The following is a 22,402-nucleotide window of genomic DNA, read 5'->3' as shown; positions in this document are numbered from 1 at the left end:
CATTTTTAGTACTTAGCAATACAATTACCTGAAAAAGAATCACATTAACACAATTACTTTGCAGCACTGAAGTGGCTAATATTTTGAGAGGGAATATCCTTTGAATAATAAAATGCATGCTGTCTTGTTTTACCTAATATATTGGAATAACATCATACTCAGTATTTAGCTAAATTCCTCCAAATAACCTATTTGAAAGCAATTTCTCTTTTATTATTTTCAGTATAGAATACTAAAAGCATATAGCAAATGATGACTTATAGTACCTGAAAGAGGAAGATATTTCTTTTCATTCTTGAAATTAAGATCTATATTTAAGATAGAAAAAGTAAGGTGCTGCCCCCTACTCCATCCTAGGAGCTTCTTTCTGTGGTCATAGGATGACCATGGAGAAGCATTATCAAATGTTTCTTTCTGAACATTCAATTAGGAGGATAATTAATGTGTACTCATACATTTTCCCTTTCTAATAGTAATTGATACAGAGATGGCAATGATTTCTCTGGAAAGTTCCTCTGACAGCCTGGAAATCTGATAGCATACTTTTCTAGGCCTGGGCATTTTGGATTTGCCAAAATCTCCAGCAGATATGGAAATTGGCATTCAAGTGAACAAAATACACTATCTAATCTCCTAAGTCATTTTTTTCTTTCTTTTTTTTTTCTAAGTCACTTTTTTCTTTGATGACCATTCAGTGTATGAAGTACCAACTGTATGCCTTTTATAATAATAAAAAAAACCACTTTAGGTTGAGTAGTGAAAAAGGCCCTTGGTACTTATGAAATGATGAGGAAGTTTTTAAAAAATGATACATAGTACAAATTGAGAATATTTGGAAATTATAATCAAATTAAGAGTTTCAAAATAATATATTTACACTCAAAGTGAAGATATCACATACAGAGAAGTATTAGTCTTCAAAGACTTTGTAGAGAAGGCACTTAAGTCAGATCGTAAAGGAAGTTATGAGCATATATTAGCAGTGACCTTTAGGCATTATGAACCAAGACTCTGCTGTGGACATTAGTGAACTATGTGTGGGAACGGCAAGCAGAAGCAGGACTGGAAGAGAGTTTGAGGTTCATGTCATCAACAACCCATCCAATAAAGAAATCTCTGCAATGGTTGGTCTATATGCTCAACAAATCTGTGTCAGAACACATTACTCAGTGTAGTTCAGTACTCTTACTGAGGAAGCTAGCAGTAGATAGTTGTTAGATAGTTCTTTATAATATTAATCGATAATTTATCCCTAGAACTTTCTATCCTTAGGTCTAATTATATCTTTGAAGCAACCTAGAATCAATCTATTTTTTGACAGTTCTTAAAATCTTAGAAAATGTAGCGATTATTTCCCTCCCTGTTCAGTTTAAGTGAAAGAGCCTCAGGTTACAAATCCAAGAAGAGTGTTTCTGGCCACTGTTTTGATATTTATTGTCTTTGTAAGCAAAGGACAGCCAACCTGCCTGAACTGCTACTCATGTATAGTAAGTGCTCATTTGTCTCTGCCCAGGGCTGCCAGGGATTCAGATCTATGAAAACCATCTTGAACTCTCACTTCCCAGTTTGGGATATTTCTCCACAACCACACCCTTTGTGAATTTGCTGGCTCTTATCTTAGGAATCCAGCTACATCTTGCTATGCCCCAATTCTCCATCTGTGCCTAGGCACTTGGACAGTGTGAATAGTTTTATCTCTTCCTTAAATCCAGTTAATGTGGGACTGACCATAAGGGTTACTTTGTGTGGTGCTCCAGGGATTGAAATTTGTTTCTCTACTGGGTGTGGCATCTAAGAGCTCAGACTCCTCCACTGAATACTCTGTATCTTGATAAAAGAGTCAGAAAAAAAATGGAGAGTTTCTCACAAGAGATTTTAGAGCTGACCCTGAAAGAGGTGTGTACCTCTTACTTGCATTTGCCATTGGTTTGGAGTCAGTCACATGACCCCATCTAACTGCCAAAAAGGCTGAGAAATTTAGTTGTGTAGCTGAGGAAATATGCCAGACCTACAAGTAGTGTATATCACTTCTGCCTCTATTTGTGTTAGAGCTTAGGCACACAGCCTCTGAGGAATCTGGGAAACAGCCTAGTCAAAGGCATAGAAGGAAAAGTCAGTAATTATACTTTCCAAGCCTGTTAATCTTAGAGGTAGGTGATATTGTCAGTTGTCTATGTTACAGTGTAAAATTGTACAAGCAAAATTGCTTAAAATGTGGTAAAGCAGCATAAAAATGAGTCCTAATATCCTTTAAACTAACTATAACTCTGGGACACCTTGACAGTCATGTGCTAAAGAATGAAGTTGGACACTTATACTACATACAAAAATTATCTCAAAATGGATCAAAAACCTAAATATAAGAGCTAAAACCATTCAGCTCAGAAGAAAACAGTGGGGTAGATTTTCATGATATTGGATTTGGCTAAGGACTCTTAAATATGCAAGAACAACAAAAGAAAAAGTTGACAAATTGGATTTCATCAAACTTAAAAGTTTTTGTGCTTCAAAGGATGCCATCAAGATGGTGAAAGGCACTCCATCGAATGGGAGAAAATAGTTTCAAATCATGTACCTGATATATTCTTGTTTCCAGAATATATAAGAACTCTTACAGTTCAATAGCACAATGACAATTAGTCCAGTTTAAAAATAGACAAAGGATATCAACAGACATTTCTCTGAGGAAGGTACACAAGTGGCTGATGAACACATGACAAGATGTCGCCAGGGTAATACACACCATCAGAAGCACAATGAGATGCCAGTGCACTCCCACCAAGTTGGCTGGAATCAGAAAATTGGATAATAGCAAGTGTTGGTGAGAATGTGGAGAGGTCAGAGCCCCCATCTGTCACTGGTAGGAATGTAAAATGGTGCAGCCACTTTGGAAAAAGATTTGGTAGTTCCTCAGACAAGGAAACACAGAAGGGCTGGGCTGTTTGCCCAGCAGTTCCGCTCCTAAGTATAAACCCAAGGGAGGAATGAGCAGTGGGAGACTAGCTGCTCAGGTGGGTTTCCTTAGCTCAGCCTAAAGTAAACAAATGTTAGGAAGATAAAAATGGTCATGGTTAAGGCACTGACACCAAATACCTAGCATGTGTTATCTCTTTTAATTGTGATAGCCCAGTGGAGAAGGCAATATTATTGTCACTGATCAAGTAACTTATTTGGAGTCATGCATGTAGTCAGGCCCAAAGCCAGTTCAAACAAACATCTTTCTGACTCTGACAAAAAGGCCATACCATGTGTTTGAGACTTCAGAGCAGGTGAAGGAGCCCCAGGTCCGCATCAGTACGATTTTGTGCAGGAGTCAAGTATTCTCTTCCTAACCCCACATCAACTGACTTATCAAGGAAATCACAGGATCACTCTACATGATGTATAAGGACATGAGTACAAAAGAGCTGAGAGACTGAGCAAAAGGGAAAGCATCATATTTATTTAAGAAAGTGTCAGATTTGACAAAATTCTTCAGCTTTTATTTTATTTAGTTATTTTTTACTTTAAATTTATTTTTTATTGGTGTTCAATTTGCCAACATATAGAATAACACCCAGTGCTCATCCCATCATATTTTCAAATGAAACTGATTTGTTCAAACATTAGTTGGTAATGTAATTTTCCTCATGCTGTAGATAATCCTCATAGAATTTGTCAAAACGTTTAAATTATCGATACATGATCCTCTAGATGAATGCTAGACTCACGTTTGCCATGAACTGTCTGTCACACAATCATTTCCGTGATTCTTCAGGAAACTGGAATCCACTCACACAGTTGGTTAAGTGACCGATGAGAAAAGTTCAAAGTCATTGAAATATTGACAGAAAACTGGGGTTTTTTCTAAAATCATTGTACCCCATTCCTAAGCATTATGCATTTTTTCCTAAATGGTATATACTTTTAAACATAATTGTGGGGTTTTTTTATTTTTTATTTTTTTCATAATTGTGTTTTAACTTTGATTGCCCAGTTAATGGGAAAAGCTTTAAGTCTGTGAGATAGGTTCTTTATGAAAACACTGTGAGATCTGTGTTGGCTGTCAGCTAATCCTACCACAGAAATGAGTGTTTTTGTCCTCCTTCCTGGTGAACCGGAGTGTTACCATGTGTTTCTATATATAATGTTATATAAAGTACTTTAAAAGATGCAATATTATTTTTCATAATAGAATCACCAATATTTCTAATAGTACTGTTTCCTTCACACGTGGTAGCTTTCAGGCATACTACCACATTACTAAAGCTTTGAATGTAAAATTTCTTGATCACCAGTGAGGAAAAGACAATTATAAGCTAAAAATAACAGTTTAATCCTTATTGCACTGCAACTAGTTATTCCCATTTGGGGAAGAGGAACGTGTTTGTGGAGACTATGGATGGTTTTTTTTGATAGATAGAACACCTCAGTGTTCAACTGCTGCCCTACAAGTAAAATATCGCATTATACATTACAAAATAGAAAGTGCGTGTGATGGGAAGAAAGTGAGACCATGTTTTATGGTGACACATTCTTATGGAGAAGAGATGACCCTGTGGTCGCAGACTGTTGGCTGAACAGTCTCATCTGTTAATTGAGGCATTTCACAAGGACCCACACAGTCACAGATTTTGAGATGTCAGTCATTAGATTATAGACAAGGAGAGAGAGTCTTCAGTGGCAGTTGTATGAGACCATAGACTGCGATGAATTCATTACCGGTAAGAACAGGAACAAAAACTCTATGTTTTGCAGTTTGGGGGTTAGCTGTCTCTAAACAGTACATCCAGAACTGCAATGTATTTTGTTAAAAACATTTTAGAGCATCCTTCCAGCACTTAACAGCTACTGACCCCGCCCCCACTAGTTTGTTCACCACTTTCTCCTTCCTTCTCTTCAGCTTGTGATTTCTTATCAAGAAACTTTCCCTGACAGCCAAAACTACTTCTTCAACACCCACACAGAGTTCCTATGGTTCTTGTGTCAGATGGAAACATGCAAACATTCCAGGATGTGTGGAAGCAGGAGGGTTGAGACCAGACCATACTTCTCAGCCTGGGGAGGCACTCAGGGAATTGCATGCTGCTAAACGGAGAAAAATGAGTTAGGGCTGAGAGTCAGAGAGGCCTTAATGGTCTCCTAGGAGAGGTGCACCACGGAAACTGGGTCAGGAAAATGTGACTTCCGGGCGTCATTGCCTGAGTCCTGAACACAGGGCTGAGACCTCGCAGAAGAGGGAGCGACCAGGCACGTATCCTTGGGGAGGAATGATTATTTATCCACTTGTGAGGATCCCGTACTTGGATTTCGCCCATGGAGCAATGCATAAGGCCAGCAGCATTATGAGAAATGTAAGATGCATGAAATACAAAAATTAAAAGTAAAACTGAAATGTTGATTTGGTAATAGTTGAATAGCAGAATAGAATAGAAACGTAAGCAGAAATCAGATTGTCAAGTCTGCAAAATTTGCTCTTTGGACACTGACTGGTACATTGCTGAGAGACACAGGGTGCTGGTGTCCCTTTGGTGTAGTTTATCTTAGCACTTTGGTGTTTTGGGTGTGACAGTAACGTCTTGGGCTGTTCCATGGCACCATAATGGCATGCCTGACTCTCTACCTTCACTCACACACCCCAGACTTTTCTCTAGCACAATTTCAATTTTTTTCTTTTGAAATATTTATGATGTGTTGGCTGTATGAGAACACATCAGAACATAAGTTAACATGATCTTTCCCCTCAAGGGAGGATGACACATGAGGTGGGCATCATGGAAAAAAATCCGTAGACTGAGGGCTAGCGGAGCAAACATTGAATTTGGACTGAGGCGCTCACCTGTTTGCCTTAGCTCCTCCGGCAGTGCCGAGCATGTGAGAGGCACACCCCAGCCGATAGCTATTCCAAGATCTCAGAATCACAGTGTGGTTCCATTAAAGGGAGAGGGAACTAAATCATAGCCCACTCTTGACAGGGACTGTGGCATGTTTCCTGGAGTCTGGAAGGAGGCGTATCCATCCACACGGCTGGGGTGGGGGTGAGCGCATGGTAAGAGTCTGGCCCCAAGTGTGGCCTTGAAAGTAGTGAGTTAGTGGATTGAATTGTGTAAGTCCACCCGGGACAGGATTTGGAAGGTTGGTTAGTTCATAAAATTAGCTACTTGGCACCAGTTAGGGAGCTGTGTGTGTGTGTGTGTGTGTGCATGCTCACGTGAGAGTTGCTAATGTTCGACTAGTTGACGTAATTCTATTCTACAGAATAAATAAAAGTGTAACAATATTGTTTGGGGAAGAAATATGACTTTGTAGCTCCATGGTGTTGAAAGGAGGGAGGAAAGCCGGTTGGGGCACACTAAGCTGATCACTGTACGATTCCTGTTTAACCTACGGCAGTGTACACATGTAAATCACAGCCGCTGTGTGTACCAAAAACAAGTGCAAACAAACCAAACCAGGGGAACAGGAGAGCAATAGGGGCTCCTGGGGGGCTCAGTTGTTGAAGCATCTGCCTGCAGCTCAGGTCATGATCCCAGGGTTGTGGGATCAAGCCCCACATTGGGCTTCCTGCCCAGTGGGGAGTCTGCTTCTCCCTCTGCTCCTGCTCTCTCTCCCTCTTGCTCTCTCTTTCTCAAATAAATAAATAAATAAAACTGTAATAAAAAATGTTAAGGGATCCCTGGGTGGCGCGGCGGTTTAGTGCCTGCCTTTGGCCCAGGGCGCGATCCTGGAGACCCGGGATCGAATCCCACGTCGGGCTCCCGGTGCATGGAGCCTGCTTCTCCCTCTGCCTGTGTCTCTGCCTCTCTCTCTCTCTGTGTGTGTGTGTGTGACTGTCATAAATAAATTTAAAAAAAATTAAAAAAAATTAAAAAAAATGTTAAAAAGAAAAACAATAGAACGTGGGCACTTAAAAAAAATCCATTCCCTAATACAGTAAACAACGGTCCAGTACAAGTTAATCATTTTCAACATCATTTACCCTGTCCCTCCTCTGTTCACCGAGGCAGCCCTAATAGAGATGTAGTGATGACCTTTATCAGCTCCACCCGTAGCCCCATCAGCCAAGGACAAAACTCCTTACTGACCCACGATTGCTCCGCTGCCTTTGACGGAGACGTGTACCATTAAAATGAGTGCTACTTCACTCATAAAGACGATGACTCACCACAGGAGACCCGAAACACCATTCATTGATTTTGTGGATAGCTATGATAACTTGAAGATTAGCTGAGCCTCATTGTGTACGTTTGTTAAATTACAATGCAGATCAATTTGTTCGTTTTTGAATGAGCTGACTTGTTGCTTCTTAAATTACAATCTTTATCAGTGACATACATGGAATATAATTGTCAGATTTACAGTTCTGACAATTCAAGTTGAGTTACGCTCTTGCTTCAAATGCATTAGAAAGATACTTCCATCCATGAGATTAAGTCAAGATTTTTAATTTTTAAAGACTTCGGGTAAATATGGAAATTTGTTTCTGCCCATGCTAGCCTTATTTATCAGCGACAATGCCTGGACTATGCTGAATTGGGGAATAAACCAAGGTTCATATATTCAGGTTCTGTCACTGACCCTGGGGTGATTGTTAAAGCACTCCCTTGCACTTACAAGTGTTTGAGTTAGATGATAAATTGCACAGTTGTATTAGGAATATTTGGAATTGAAGGACTGTAGTCATCCTTGATCTTCAGGTTACGGTTTTATCAGGTTCCATGTGTAAAGCATTCCTTCGAACTCTTGTGACTTTTCATAGGAAGGTTTCCATTTCCCAGATGCTGGATGTTTTCTGCAAATAAGTGTCTGTAGCACTTAATACTTAGTATTAATACTGAACCAGACATTGTTCTAATGTCATATAAGCAAGGTATCATTCCCATATCCATTGTGCTCAGATGGGAATACTGAGAGAAAAGTTGAGTAGCCTGAGTCTACCTCCTCGAGGTAGTTGGCTGCCTTCATATAATGCCTGCTGACAATCAGGTTCTTAAAAAAAAAAAAAAAAAAAGCCTGTCTTCTGTATTTGTCCTGGAATACAGTCACAGAAGCCCTGTTGATGAAGTGTCCACATAGTTCACACTGACTCCAGTCATCAGTGTCTTGATTAAAATCATAACCCATAGAACCATGTGATGAGAGTTACTGATTCACTGAAAGCTCTGATGGCATTGGAGCCATGTAAGTAACACCTGCCACTGACCAATGACTTTCAGAATCCACTAATGATTTGGAACTTTTGAAGAATGATGGATTCTGATAAAATGCCGTGGCCCACAAAACAATATGTTTAATCTTCAAGTTGCTTTATTTCTAGACAAACTGGCAGCCAAATCACTTTTTACACTGTGTAGTGATTTTTTTTGTGTGTGGCCCATCTGGGAAATTTTGTCTGTATGTTGCACATACTGAACTTTAATCAAAGAAGAATATTTTTTAAGGTAGAAATCAAGAGGCTTATGATTCAAATTAAAATAATCATGTGTCAAAGTTTTTATTTATTTTATTTATTTCAGGAGTTAAGGAAAGAAGTAGTAAGGTAGAGAGAAATTAAAGACTGACATACATGTAGGCAATCAGAAATGCTGGAGTGAATTTGGTGCAAAATTGGTTTTTTTCCTGTGGAGGTGGGGCAGGGCAGAGGGACCCAGCTACATCTCCACCCACAGGATTTATTTGCATCTGTCTGGCAAGAATCCTTAGCATGGCTATCAGTTCTTGACAACTTACAGTCATAAAATAGCTCAAAGACAGTGATAGGAGTAGACACCTAAAGAGGCACATGGCCCAGAAGGCCATGCTACACAATGTGTAATATTCTACCAAAAGGAGACCCAGTGGTCTTTTTGCCCATTTCAGAGAATTTTAAGATTTTTTTTGACACTTTTGATAATTCTTGTGATTGATTTGCTCTAAGAGAAGTTTACTAAATAAAAGAACCATTATATTGCCATCACTTTAAAACCCATCAAGGAGTCCTGTATTTTCATAAAATAAATCATACATATCCTTAAAAACGTGTAAGTAGCAAAGGACTTCTTCCTAGCTGATCTTGCCATGTTCTATACCCACCTAAACCTTTTTCTTTCTTTTTTTTTTTTTAATTTATTCATGAGAGACAGAGAGAGGCAGAGACATAGGCAGAGGGAGAAGCAGGCTTCCTGTAGGGAGCCCAATGTGGGACTCGATCCCAGGACCCCGGGATCATGACCTGAGCCAAAGGCAGATGCTCAACCACTGAACCACCCAGGTGTCCCCTAAACCTTTTTCTATAAAGCCTCTTTACTCATATACCTTTGCAAAAGTATACTGCAAAAAAAAAAAAAAAAAGCCTGACTCTACAGATTGTTTCTCTCCTTAGCCATGAAAGCATATGGTCGCTAGTGTTATATACAGAAAAAAGTGCTTTGTTTTTGAGTAGGGCTTCAGTGTAATAAGCTATTTAAAAGTCTAAACATGACTCTGTTGAAGCACATAAAGATTGTTCCCCATAAGAAGAATGGAAATTTAAGAGATTTTAAAAGCTTTTTGGGCAGTCCATTAATCAAAGACAAAATTGGGCAATTTCATATCTTATGATGAAAACTAGTGAAATTCAAATCCCCTACACATCATCTTTGAATTATAGCTACTTTTCCAGGTCGTTTCCAGGCTGGGATCAGTATTTGTTTGAAGGTACTTGTCTGTGTGATTACCCAAGTTATAAACTTACCAAGTTGTAAAAGAGGATATTGTGCTGTCATTTTATCATGATTTGAAGCCCACAGAATTTATAACCCTCCTTCTTCCATCTATCCACCCATTCCAGCCCCAGACAACCCAGCTCACAATTTTTGTGATATGAGCCAGAAAAGAAAAAAAAAACGGATTGTAGGATATTCATGTTTTAATTTTTTGGAACGCTTTGGAAGCTCCTTTGGCCTCAAAGGCATATATTCATTTCAGCTGTGCTGCAGAGCCTGCAAGCATCTGCCCAAGAAACCACCAAAGCCTCCCCATCTCAACTTGCGTGTTGTGAGGGGCTGCACATCTGGCCTTCTCTGTTGGAGTCCCCAGCTGCACCATGCTCGGGCTGGATGTTCTGCCTGAAAGCATCTCCATTCATCGTCTGTGGGCAATGGTTCTTAGGTCCACCCCACTTTATTGTATGTTCCTAGGAATTAAGGGCTACATCGTTTTATTTCCTGCTTCCTTTTTATGAAAACTTAAACTTATGAAAAAGTAGAAAGGCTAGTGCAGCAAATACCCAAATAGGCTTCAGTTCATCTTAACACTTTTGCCATTGTTGTGTCTTCTATCAATTTTTTTAGCTGAAAATGTTTACACATAAATTGTATCATTCCCTTGCCTCCCTGAATACTAAACATGTGTCTCCAAAAGTATACCCTCCTGACATCCACAACAACCTATTCTCTCCAACAAACATGGCTATAATTTTCTAATATCACTGAATTCCTAAGCCATATTTAGATCTCCTTCATTCTGGAAATATCTTCTATGAATTTTTTTCCCTCCTCAGATCAAATTAAGGATCATAATTATACTTGATTATGTCTCTTGAGTTTCTGCTAATGTAGAACAGCTCCGAGTTATTTCCCTCTATTAGGCCAGTTGTGTCGTGGGCTCCTCCCCACCCTGGATTAAAACTGTTTCCTCATGGAATGATTTAGCACATTTGTCTACAGAATCTGGTGTCCCCCTGGTGAAGCAGGACTGTCAGGTGAATTCATGGGTGAAGCTCTGCTCCTCACATTCCCAGTCTCGTGCTCCCACCGAGACTGGCATGGTTTCCCTGAGTTAGTATTCTGGCATCAGAAAAATATCCCATCAGGCATCTGGGTGGCTCAGTGGTTGAGCATCTGCCTTCAGCACAGGTTGTGACTCTGGAGTCCTGGGATCAAGTCCTGCATCAGGCTCCCTGCAGGAAGCCTGCTTCTCCCGCTGCCTGTGTCTCTGCCTCTCTTTCAGTGTCTCTCATGAATAAATAAATAAAATCTTAAAAAAAAAGAAAAATATCCCATCAACTTTCTCAGAATGAGTTTAGCATCAATTGATGATCCTTACCTGCATCCCTGCATCAGGTGATGTTAGTGGGGGCTGCGAATTGTGATCTCCTAAATTCATCATTCCTTCCACATTTATGAGCAGCAGTCTTCTGAAGCAGGATATCCCCCTCCTAAACGGGCTCTGTATCATCCCCCTGCGCTACTGAAACAGCAGGATGAACCCTTGATTAATCATTTTTATTTTTTTCTCCAAATTTTTATTTAAATTCCAGCTAGTCAACATACAGCAATATTAGTTTCAGGGGTAGAATTTAGTGATTCCGCACTTTCATACATCACCTGGTGTGTCCCGGCAGGCGCCCTCCTTAATCCCCATCACCTGTTTCCCCTATTCCCTCTCACCCCCCCCACCCCTGTGCCTCCCTTCCTTCTGGTGACTAGCAGTGTGTTCTCTGTAGTTAAGAGTCTGTTTCTTGGTTTGTCTATTATTTCTCCCTATGTTAATTTGTTTTGTTCCTTAAATTCCACCTGTTAGTGAGATCATGTGGTATTTGTCTTTCTCTATTTCATTTAGCATAATACTCTCTAGCTCCATTCATGTTGTTGCAAATGGCAAGAGTTCACTTTTTTTGATAGCTAAGCAATATTCCCTTGTATGTGTAAACCACATCTTCCTTATCCATTCATTGGTCAGCAGACATTTGGGCTCTTTCTTTAATTTGGCAACTGTCAATAGTGCTGTTATAAACATCGGGTGCAGGTGTCCCTTCGAATCAGTATTTTTGTATCCTTTGGGGTAAATACCCAGTAATGCAATTGCTGAATCTTAGGGTAGTTCTATTTTTAACGTTTTGAGGAAACTTCCTACAGTTTCCAGAGTGGCTGCATTCCCACCAACAGTACATATCCTCACCAATACCTGTTGTTTCCTGTGTTGTTGATTTTAGTCATTTGAACAGGTGTGAAATGGTATTTTATTGTAGTTTTAATTTGTATTTCCCTGACGATGAGTGATACTGAGCATCTTTTCATGTTTCTATTAGCCATCTGGATGTCTGTTTGGAAAAATGTCTGTTCATGTCTTCTGCCCATTTTTGAACTGGATTATTTGGTTTTGAAGAGTTGACTTTTGTAAGTTCTTCATATATTCTGGATACGAGCCCTTTATCAGAAATGTCATTTGTGAATATCTTCTCCCATTCCTGTAGATTCCCTTTTGGTTTTGCTGATTGTTTCCATCACTGTGCAGAAGCTTTTTATTTTGGTGTAGTTTCAGTAGTTTATTTTTGCTTTTGTTTCCCTTGCCTCAGGAGACATGTCTAATAAGAAGTTGATATGGCTGACGTCAAAGACGTTACTGCCTATGTTGCCTCTAGGAATTTGATGGTTTCCTGTCTCAGATTGAGGTCTTTCATCCATTATTAATTTATTTTTGTGTGTGGTCCAGTTTCATTCTTCTGCATGTGGCTGTCCGGTTTTCCCAAGACCATTTGTTGAAGAGACTATGTTCTTTCCATTGGATGTTGTTTCCTGCTTTGTCAGAGATTAATTGACCATAGAGTTGAGAGTCCACTTCTGGGTTCTGTGTTCTGTTCCATTGATCTATGTGCCTGTTTTTGTGCCAGTACCACACTGTCTTGATGATCACTGCTTTGTAATAGAGCTGGAAGTCCAGAATTGTGATGTCTCTAGCTTTGCTTTTCTTTTTCAAGGTTGCTTTGGTTACACAGGGGCTTTTGTGGTTCCGTACATATTTCAAGATTGTTTGTTCCAGCTTTGTGAAAAATACTGGTGGTTTTTGATAGAGATTGTATTAAATGTATAGATTGCTTTGAGGTAGCATAGACATTTTTAATTACCAGTTTCAGAGTAAGGGCTGGATGTCATAGTTACCTCCATCTGTGGAAAATGCTTTTTTTTTTTTTAACTTCTGTGAGTTCTATTATGGATTCATGAATTGTTTCATATATTCAGTGTGTTTTACTTAATTATGGTATTGCTTTTTTGATGTTCAAATTTCACCAACCTCGGACCTGAGATCCCTCCTACTGGCTATTCTGTGCTTGTACCTAGTGCCACGAGAGTGTTGTGTAACAAACAACCACACACCTTCAGTGACACACAGAATAAGCATTTCTCTTTCACACTGCTGCTTGTCAGCTAGTGGTTGGTGAGACAATTCAGCTTATCTGCTGGCTTATTTTCTCCTGGGGCTGGACAACCCGCTGGCCACTGGCTGATCTGGAATGGCCTCTTCTCGATGACTAGAGAACTCAGCTGTGCGCCAGGGGTCAAAAGACATAGCCATGGCAGAAACCAGGAGAGGGCAGCTCAGACTGTGCAGGTGCTTTTCAGGTGTCCGCTTGCTCAAACTCCAGTGACCCAGTCAAGTCACACATCTGGGCCCACATTCAAGAGGAAGAACCTCTTGTGTCTAGCAAAGCTAGACACAAAGCCTTTGGGTGGGATGGGGTGAAGAATTAGGGCTATGTTTGCAGCCTGCTGTGGTCTTATGGTCTGTGTCCCCATTGGTCCCTGAACACTTGCTTCCTGGCCACAGAGCTAGTCCAGGTTCATTTTGTCCTTTGTGTACCTCGGATCTAGAAATGCCCATTTCTTTACTGTTCCTGTTCTTTTTAATGAGAATGGTGCCTAGAAACCCAAATCTGAGTATCTGAGACAACCATGCTTCTAGACACCTTCTGTGGACAAAACTATCACACAGATACTCTAAAAAAGAAACAAACATGTGTCCCTATTGATATTTCTGATACAGATTTAACTGTACAGGGTTTTAGCTTTGAACTGAGTGTAATGATTTTAAATGTGGATGATCTGTTTTTTCTTGTATGTAAATTTTACTTTCTCATAACATTAATAGAATTACTTATGTGTGTAGGATCATGTCTGATTACACAATGCTGTGGTTAATGTGGAACTTGACTAAAGCCAACATATACTAATTATCATCTGACTGGCTATTTTAATTGTACACATCCTTAAGTCAGGGAACATGGCCAATTCATGGGCATACTGATTTTGTTTAGTGGGAAATGTTATTTCTGGACTATAATGTGGGTGCTAGTGATTACAGACCAGTTTTTTACATTTTATGACCATCATATGGATGTCCACTTTCTTAGGAGATATGTTGTATGCTTATGTGTTATCAGAAAACATAAATACAAGTAACGCATATCTGAGAAGAAAATAAAATAAGCAATATATAGGATAGAGCATTGTTTCCATTAGCGAGTATTTAAAACTAAAAGGAATAGAGAAAAGTCAGATTTATTATGTACAGTATGTTTTTGAAATTAAAGTATATTCTTCAGAAGCAATTCTTTGTAATACTTATATAATCAAGGGTGCTCTTCAGGACCAGCTAGCATGTACAAGTCAAATTTGGCAATGAGGACTGCATATCTCAATGGCTAAGGAATCTATAGCACCATGAAGCCATACATTTTAAATTCTTTCATCACGGGAAAGACCTTTGAAATGTTTCTAAAAAATACATGACTGTCAGGGAAAAATAAGTCACACCTGAAGTCAGCTGACATATGATACTCAGAGGAAATGACTGGAATTTTATCTTATTTTTGGAAGAGCGAGAAATACAACATGTTACATTGCCACATATTTTTCTATCACAATTTGGGGAAAAAATAAAATGAAAAGCAATCGTCTTCCTTGTGCTAGCTACCAACACAGTTTCATTCCTTCTTTAATTATTTAGCTTTGAAGAATTACTGAAGTACACAGAACAATTAATGATATATTTTAAATGCAGCCTGCTGAATGCTTGACATATGAAAAATAAGTAGCAACGGGTGATGCTATGCAAGACTTTCTTTGGGAGATCATTTCCTAACAACATCACACTCTGTGTTTCTTAGAATCCCCATTGAGCCTGGCTTTTCAGTTTCACATTCCTGTCCTCAGAGCATCCAAATGCACTTTGCCTTCCCTCTGAGGCATCTCGCTGCACTGCAGTGAGGGAATAAAATAGCTATACCAGAATCTCATGAGGCACAAAAGGTATAATTTGCAAAACTACCATATCCATGCCTCCTTCCTCTGACCTCATCGGCCTGGAGCAGTCTCTCTCACACAGCAGGTCTCCCTACCTTGTCATGTGCTGGTTACATATTTGGTGATCAGACACATGACGGTATTAATTTGGTGAATGCATCACGCATTTTAGCATCTATTTTCCTGTTAGCCACTACCTTCGGTTTTAGAGGTAGGAACTCAAGAACGTGTGGCCTCTCCCCTTGCATCAGGCTCACTCATGAAGGAGATGGTCCTAACAGTCAACAAAGAACAGCAGGCTGCATGAGCGTAGAGGAGGACTAGGGTGGAGCATAGCAGAGAGGAGCTAAACCTGCCTGGCAGAAGCATGAAAATCCTTGCAAAGGAGAGACCTCTGTGCTAATAAGCCCAGATAGATCTCTCCTGGCACAAATGGAAGAAGGGCATTGAGGGCCAGGCAGTGACCTGAAGAATCTGGGAAGCATGGAAGGCACCACGTGGCTTAAGATGCTTAATGTGGGGTGGCAACAAATTAAAATGGGAAGAGAAACCCAGGCCAGAATGCAAAGGACCTTGAATGTCAGGCTAAGGAGTTTGGCCAAAGCAGTCTTAGCCAAAAGACCCAGAAGAAAAAAAAAAGTTTTAAGAGAGAGACGTGACCTCGGGTGCACAGAGCGTAGAACCAAGGAAGCTTGTGTCATGGGAAGGCCGCTGGAGGCATCCATGGTGAAGGTGGTGGTGGTCAGACACAGGGCAGGAATACTGCAAGGCAAGAGGACGAGGTGGTTTGAGAAGCCTTCAAAGGGGGTATGCGCAGGTAAGGGATGGAATATTGAGGATGAGAGATGACAAGGAGGCAGAGATGACTCCAAATCTTCTACTGAGAGAAGAGCAGCAGCTGACACCTGCTGAGAGCCTGCCCTGGGCCAGGTACTGTGTCAAGCTCATCTCAGGTATTATGTACATATGGCATTGAATCTTTACACCTGCAATATAAGGCATAGATTATTATTTTGCCTATTCTGTAAAACAGAAATGATTTTTAAAAACATTATTAGGAATAGAAAATAAAGTTAAAAAGTAAACCTTACAAATCACTAAGAAGATAAAAAAAATTATAAACTTGAACTCGCCTGATGAGTTACAAAAGGTATAAAACAAAATGTGGAAGATTAACCGGGGAGAATTAATCAATCCATCATCATACTATAAAATTTCAATATACTGTTTTTTTCTTAACAAAAGGTGAAGAACACAAAAAATAAGCTAGGAGTGAGGCAATTTAATGATATAACCAGCATGGTTAACTTAAAGACCGTATATATAGAACCCTGCATCTTACAATTAGAGAATATCCATTCTCTCAAGAAATCTTTTACAAAAATGAATCATGCATCAGGCTATAAGCCAGACTTAACAAATGTCAAAGAATTAGCAATACAAGTTTTTCTAACACATGTCATAAATTACAAGTCAATAACAAAAAGAAGAGTGTTTCGCATACATTTGCAAATTGGAAGTTCCGAATAACTCCTAGGTTGGAGAAGAAATCATGATGGAAACTAAAAATGCATAGAACAAAGCAATAATGAGAATACTACCCATTAAAACTTGTAGACTCAAACAAAGACATAATTAAGGAAATTTACAGCACAGTTGTGATTATATTAGAGAAGTAGAAGTGCTGAAATTAATAAGCTAAGTGTCAAACTTAAAAGTTCAGAAGTGGGGATAATGAGGCAGGATAGAACAGACATTAATAAGACAGAAAATAAAGGCACAGTAGTGTCTCTGACCTGTGAGCCTGACACACGCAGGGAAAAGAATCAAAGTAGTTCGGCTGCAGGTAAAATATCTGAATTGAGAATAAAGCTGCTGCCCAACATTGGCAGTCCACACCTAGCAAAGAAAATGACCTGGCATAGCATAGGCAACCACACTCATTAGAGAATACTAACAAAGCCCAGAATGTCCAGACTGATATCCATAATGTGTAGGATCTAGAGCAAGATTTCCCTACTTACAAAGAACCAAAAAAAGGATCACACTTTCAACATAAAAGAAAATTAATTGAGTCTAACCCCAAAATGAAAAGATATTTAAACTGATAGACAAAGATCTTAAAAATATAATTATGCTTAATGAATTAACATGAGCATGTTTTTAGTGAATGAAAATCTCAGCAGGGAAATGAGAATCTCTGTAGAAAAATGGAAGTAGTAAAAAGAACAAAATGGCAAATCCTAAGCATAAGAACACAGATGCCGAAACGTAAAAAATGCACTGGATGGAGTCTGTAGTAAAATACTCGTGACAAAGAAAAGACATAGTGGCTTTCATGATAGATCAATAGAAATTATTCAGAGTGAACAGGAAAAAAAACTTGATGCATAGAGCATCAAAGACTCAGATAATATCTAGTTTCTCAATATATGTGCAGTTGGAGTAACAGGAGAGTAGATGGATAAATAGGAAAAAATATTTGACAAATTAATGACTAAAGATTTTATGAAGACATGGATTTGCAGATACAAGATGCTTAACAAACATCACAGAATAAATACAAAGAAGCCCAATCAAAAGTGCATTGTAGTTGGACTGTTGGAAACCAAAGACCACAAATCAATCTTGAAAACGGAAAAAAAAAATCCATAGGAAGAGGATGCAGGAAAATAACAATTCAGTTAATATCTGACTTCTCATTAGAAACCATGGTGACCAGAAGAAAATAGAACAAAATTTCAAGAGAAAAAAATAAAAACTATCAACCTAGGAATCTGTATTATGAGAAAATATCCTTCAGAGCACTTGGGTGGCCCAGTCACTTAAGCATCTGACTCTTGACTTCAGCTCAGGTATTGATCTCAGGGTCATGAGTTCAAGACCCATGTTGGGCTCCATGCTGGGCATGGAGCAGACTTAAATTTTTTTTTTAATTTTTTAAAAAAGAGAAAATATCCTTCAAAAAAGAAAGTTAACCGAAGACATTTTCAGGTAAAACCAAATTCAAGGAATCAGTTGCCTGCAGATCCAGAAACCAGATACTTAAAGGAAGTTCTCAAGAGGTAGAAAAGTGATACCTCATAAACTCATCTTCTTTAATATATATAAAGCATCAGATATGTCAAATATTTGGCAGATGCAAAAGGCATTGTTTTCTTTTTTGACTTTTTCTTCTTAATCTCTTTAGAAATGATGTACTGTTACAAACAATAATTATGACACCTGCTGGAATATGTAAAGTATCTTGATGGAATACACATAACAATGATAACAACATGGGACTGGGAATGGACTGAAACCTTGATAGATTTCTGCATTTCATGAGAAGTGGTACATTATGAACTCATTGTAGACTGAAAAGTTGAGTATATATTCTAATCCCTAGGACAAACACTAAAAGAAACCCAAAGAAATACAGCTAAAATAGGAAAATTCAAATTCTGAAAAATACCCAACAATAAAATGAAAGCCAGAAATAAGAAGTGGAGGAGACGAGTGGAAACAAACCACACACACACACACACACACACACACACACACACACATTAGACCAGATGCAGCCATATAAATAATCTCATTAAGTGTGCATATGGGACATTTACGAGGATAGACTGTATTATGGACCACAAAAACATATTAATGTGTTTTAAAAGACTGAAATCATGTACAGAGTATTCTTTGATCCAGTGAATTTAAATTAGAAAATCTATAAAAATAAGAGGGCCAGAATAACTTTATACACTTGCAAATTGAACAGCATGTTTCTAAATAATCACTGGGCCAAGCAGACATTGTGAGAGAAATTAGAAATAATTTGAACTGAATAATAATGTAACTCAGGATATCAAAATTTGTGAGATGTAGCCAACGCCATCCATGGAGGGAAATTTTTAGCTTTGCTAGTTTTATTAGAAAGGACAGGAAATCAAGCCAACGGTGTATGCTTCCACCTTATGCTGGAAAAAGAAGAGAGAATTAAAACCAAAGCAAGGGGGGAAAAAAGCAAGTAGCAGAACGGAATGAAAAAAAGAATGGGATTCTATGAAATTAGGATAAAGAGTAGAAATGATATAATATCATTTGAATTAATGCAGTCTGCACGGTGTTGTTCATTCAGCAACTGATTCCTGTGTGAGATGCCCTGAGCATCACAGTGGCTCCTTATTACCACCTTCACTCAGAAAGACAGTGTTTCTCCTCCCTGTTTGGCTCCTGCCTCTCCACCAGCCATCCCGTCCTTCAGAAAATCTACTTTTTCATTCACGGTAGGCACACACATGCCTTGGTGCCTGCGGGTGTACCTCTACAACCATGCTGATCTCAAGTGTAGGTGTTTTGTTATAAATTTCCCGAGGGGATATTTGAAATCTCAGTTGGTTATACTGAGGAGGGGTGTATGGATTCGAGGATATGCGTGACCGAGACACGGCCAGCTCCTCCAGGTGTATAGCAGGGAAGGGTTTGGACTTACCTGGACGTCTCCCAGGATGCACGAGTGCAGGTACGGCTTTCACCCAAACTCCAGATACGGGAGATTGCTCCCCTCCCGGCCAAATATTGCCTCTGCCTTTTGATTGCAAGTTTCTTGATCTGCTCTGTTTTGTCCACCCAGTGGTGTGTTCTGCTCAGGAAAGCTCAAGAATGTCCAAAAGACCTTATGGGCATGTGCACTAGTGCTTTATATGTCAGCGTGTAGAGGAGGAGAAAAGACTCAGAAAGAAGCCTTACGTGAGGTTACGTGGAGAGTAACTGAATATACTTTCCCAGATTAAAAGGATCCTTTGATGCAACATGGAATCTATTTTTGTTAGAACTAGTTGGTTCCTTTGGTGAAGGTGTCCATCAGAGAAGCCTACCGAGTCCCTTAATGTTTCGTGTTTCTTTTTTTATTTCCTCTCTTGCAGATAAAGAATTCATCTATAGAGAGCAGAAAGGAAGTGTGATACTGCGGAATGTTGAAACAAATACTTCTACAGTGTTAATAGAAGGCAAAAAAATTGTAAGTACTCTCTCTAATGACCAGGATAATTTCAGTTTTCCCTCCTGCAAGTCAATAAAGCAGAAAATGACTTTAGGTTTCAACTTTTAGTAGAGCCAAGCAGAAGCAATCAACTTGTAATACTACAGCCTGAGCAACTAAAGATAATGTGGAATTGAAACCACGCTAATTTAATAAGATGAAAGCAGTTTCTTTCAGCGTGTGGGACATTTCCCAGCAGGTGTTGGAAACAAGCGTTGCATACCATATATAATCGGAAGAGAAAGTCCTAGGGCTTTAGACATTCACAGAACAATAGCAGTAACGCACAAAGAATACTTCAAGAGGACTTGCTCAATCTCATTTTTTTTAAAAAAAATTCATCTCCACATGCACAGGGAATATTAATTTAGACACTGACTTTGCTTGCTCTGATGACATTAAGGGATGTTTATGCTTTAAAACGAGTACTGAGTTGATATGAATGCCACTGCTCTGGAATCTGGCAAAAACCTTGGTTTCCCAGAGATTAAAGTAACATTAAGATTTGGAGTTGATGTTAACAGCTGAAGATATTTATTAAAAACATTCTCTGAAGTTATGTGCCAAGAATTAATTTGAGGAGAATTAACTTTTCTTCTTTTGCAGTATGTTTATGCTCATCGTTATAAAGAATAAACACCCAGCGTTATAACAGGAGTGCTTTGCTTTCTTGTCCAATACGCACGGACCCTGAATCAGAACAATCATCACACGCCTCTCGTGTGAATCAGAGACATGGGAGTTCTGGTATCCTAGAACCCAGGCAGTAGAGGAAACCACAGAAAAGATTAGTCAGTCCCCTGGTTTTACAGATAAGAGTCCAGAGCTCAGAGCTGGTGAGTGAGCTTTCCAGGGTCCCACAACCAGTTGGTGACCTCATCCCCTGGCCTGTGGATATGCCACTCTACCTCCTTCCCCTCCTCAAGAACATTTAACTTCCTAAATATTTCCATTTTATTTATTTTTGGTGTAAGCATACTTTTTCCTTTTAAAAAACCAACTTATCACGGTTTAGTATTGAATGGATCGTCCCTTTACCTAGACCGCTTGCTGGTATAAGGGCAGCCTAGCAAGGTTGCATCATGGTGTAGTTCCCAAAATGATAGCTTTATTGAATTCAATAGTATTCTGCAAAGTAAGACCCCCCCTCCCCCCAAAAAAAATGAATGTGCATGCACGTTTGTATTAAAAACTCATCTTTGGTAGAATTACTCCCCTAAGAAAATCTCATTCAACCCGCTTAAAAATACTGAAATTGCAGAAATGGTTTTGTAATATTAATCGAGTGGAGAAAATGATCAGACCATTGCTGAGGGTAAGTACATTTTAATGTCAGCATGTTATCCCTACCTCTGTGAGGATGTCAGGTTAGTCAATGCCCGGCGCCCTGCATGCAGCTGCACTCAGCAACAAAATACAAGAATAGGAACTGTCTTCTCCTTCTCAAATCAATAGCTTGTGACAGATCATGTATTTCAACTGAGGTTGTTTTAGCCAAATAATAAGCTAACTTCAGAAAGCACCTTAGGTAAGAAAAAGGGAAGAGCTCCTCTGAAAATTGGTGGGCTGACTCCACACAGTGCAATCTTTTTCTCCTTAAGATGTCATTATTCACTCATCTTACAAATATTTATGGAGCACCAAATGCACGCAGCCCGACTGGTATTATTCTGGATGGTGCCTAGCTTATTTTTGTCTCCAAGCAGCATTTAAATGCACCTGTCAACAAACCTCACAAGAAGGAGGAAGAAGAAAGTTGGTCAGGAGCCCATCACCCAGGGAAGCATCATCCAGGATGTAGGAGTCCCGTATTTAGGTTCTGATGAGCCAGTCATTTAAAATTCTTGCGCTTTGGGAACCTGGGTGGCTCAGTGGTTGAGCACCTGCCTTCGGCTTAGCTCATGATCACAGGGTCCTGGGATCGAGTCCCGCATTGGGCTCCCTACAAGGAGCCTGCCTCTCCCTCTGCCTGTGTCTCTGCCTCTCTCTGTGTGTCTCTCATGAATAAATAAATAAAACCTTTTAAATAAATAAATAATAAAATAAAATAGTTGCGCTGCAGTTGCGCCATCTCCAAGTTAAAGCCAGGGTTACTTCTGGCAGCCTAGAACACAGGTCTGAGTGAGATACACCGTGGACCATCCTCCCCCTTTGTGTTGTTTTCTTGAGCAAGTATTGGAAAAGGAAGCAGGATGCTGTGAGGGGTGAGTGTGCAGGATTGAGGGCAGCATCGAGCGGGCGTGGAACTGTGGCTCTTGGGCGTTCTGTCCTCTTGCCTTTCCAATGGCTAACCAGGTGGTCTCTTCTTATTTGAAACCCAGAAGCTTGGAGACTGTTTATGTGATAAAACCAATTGGTT

General features: G+C 39.5%; 1 protein-coding gene across 3 annotated transcripts in view; it reads left to right on the top strand.

Moving 5' to 3' along the window:
- Nucleotides 1-22,402, top strand: part of DPP6 (dipeptidyl peptidase like 6) — an 821,668-nt gene that overhangs the window by 526,567 nt on the left and 272,699 nt on the right. For all 3 annotated transcript variants that reach the window (XM_055334558.1, XM_055334556.1, XM_055334557.1), the window contains one exon: nt 19,928-20,022. In XM_055334558.1, the coding sequence (XP_055190533.1) occupies nt 19,928-20,022 (95 nt within the window). The remainder of the gene's footprint in view (nt 1-19,927; nt 20,023-22,402) is intronic.

This window comes from Nyctereutes procyonoides, unplaced genomic scaffold, assembly GCF_905146905.1.
Source record: "Nyctereutes procyonoides isolate TBG_1078 unplaced genomic scaffold, NYPRO_anot_genome, whole genome shotgun sequence".
Taxonomy (NCBI): domain Eukaryota; kingdom Metazoa; phylum Chordata; class Mammalia; order Carnivora; family Canidae; genus Nyctereutes; species Nyctereutes procyonoides.
This window is presented reverse-complemented; position numbering and strand designations above follow the sequence as displayed.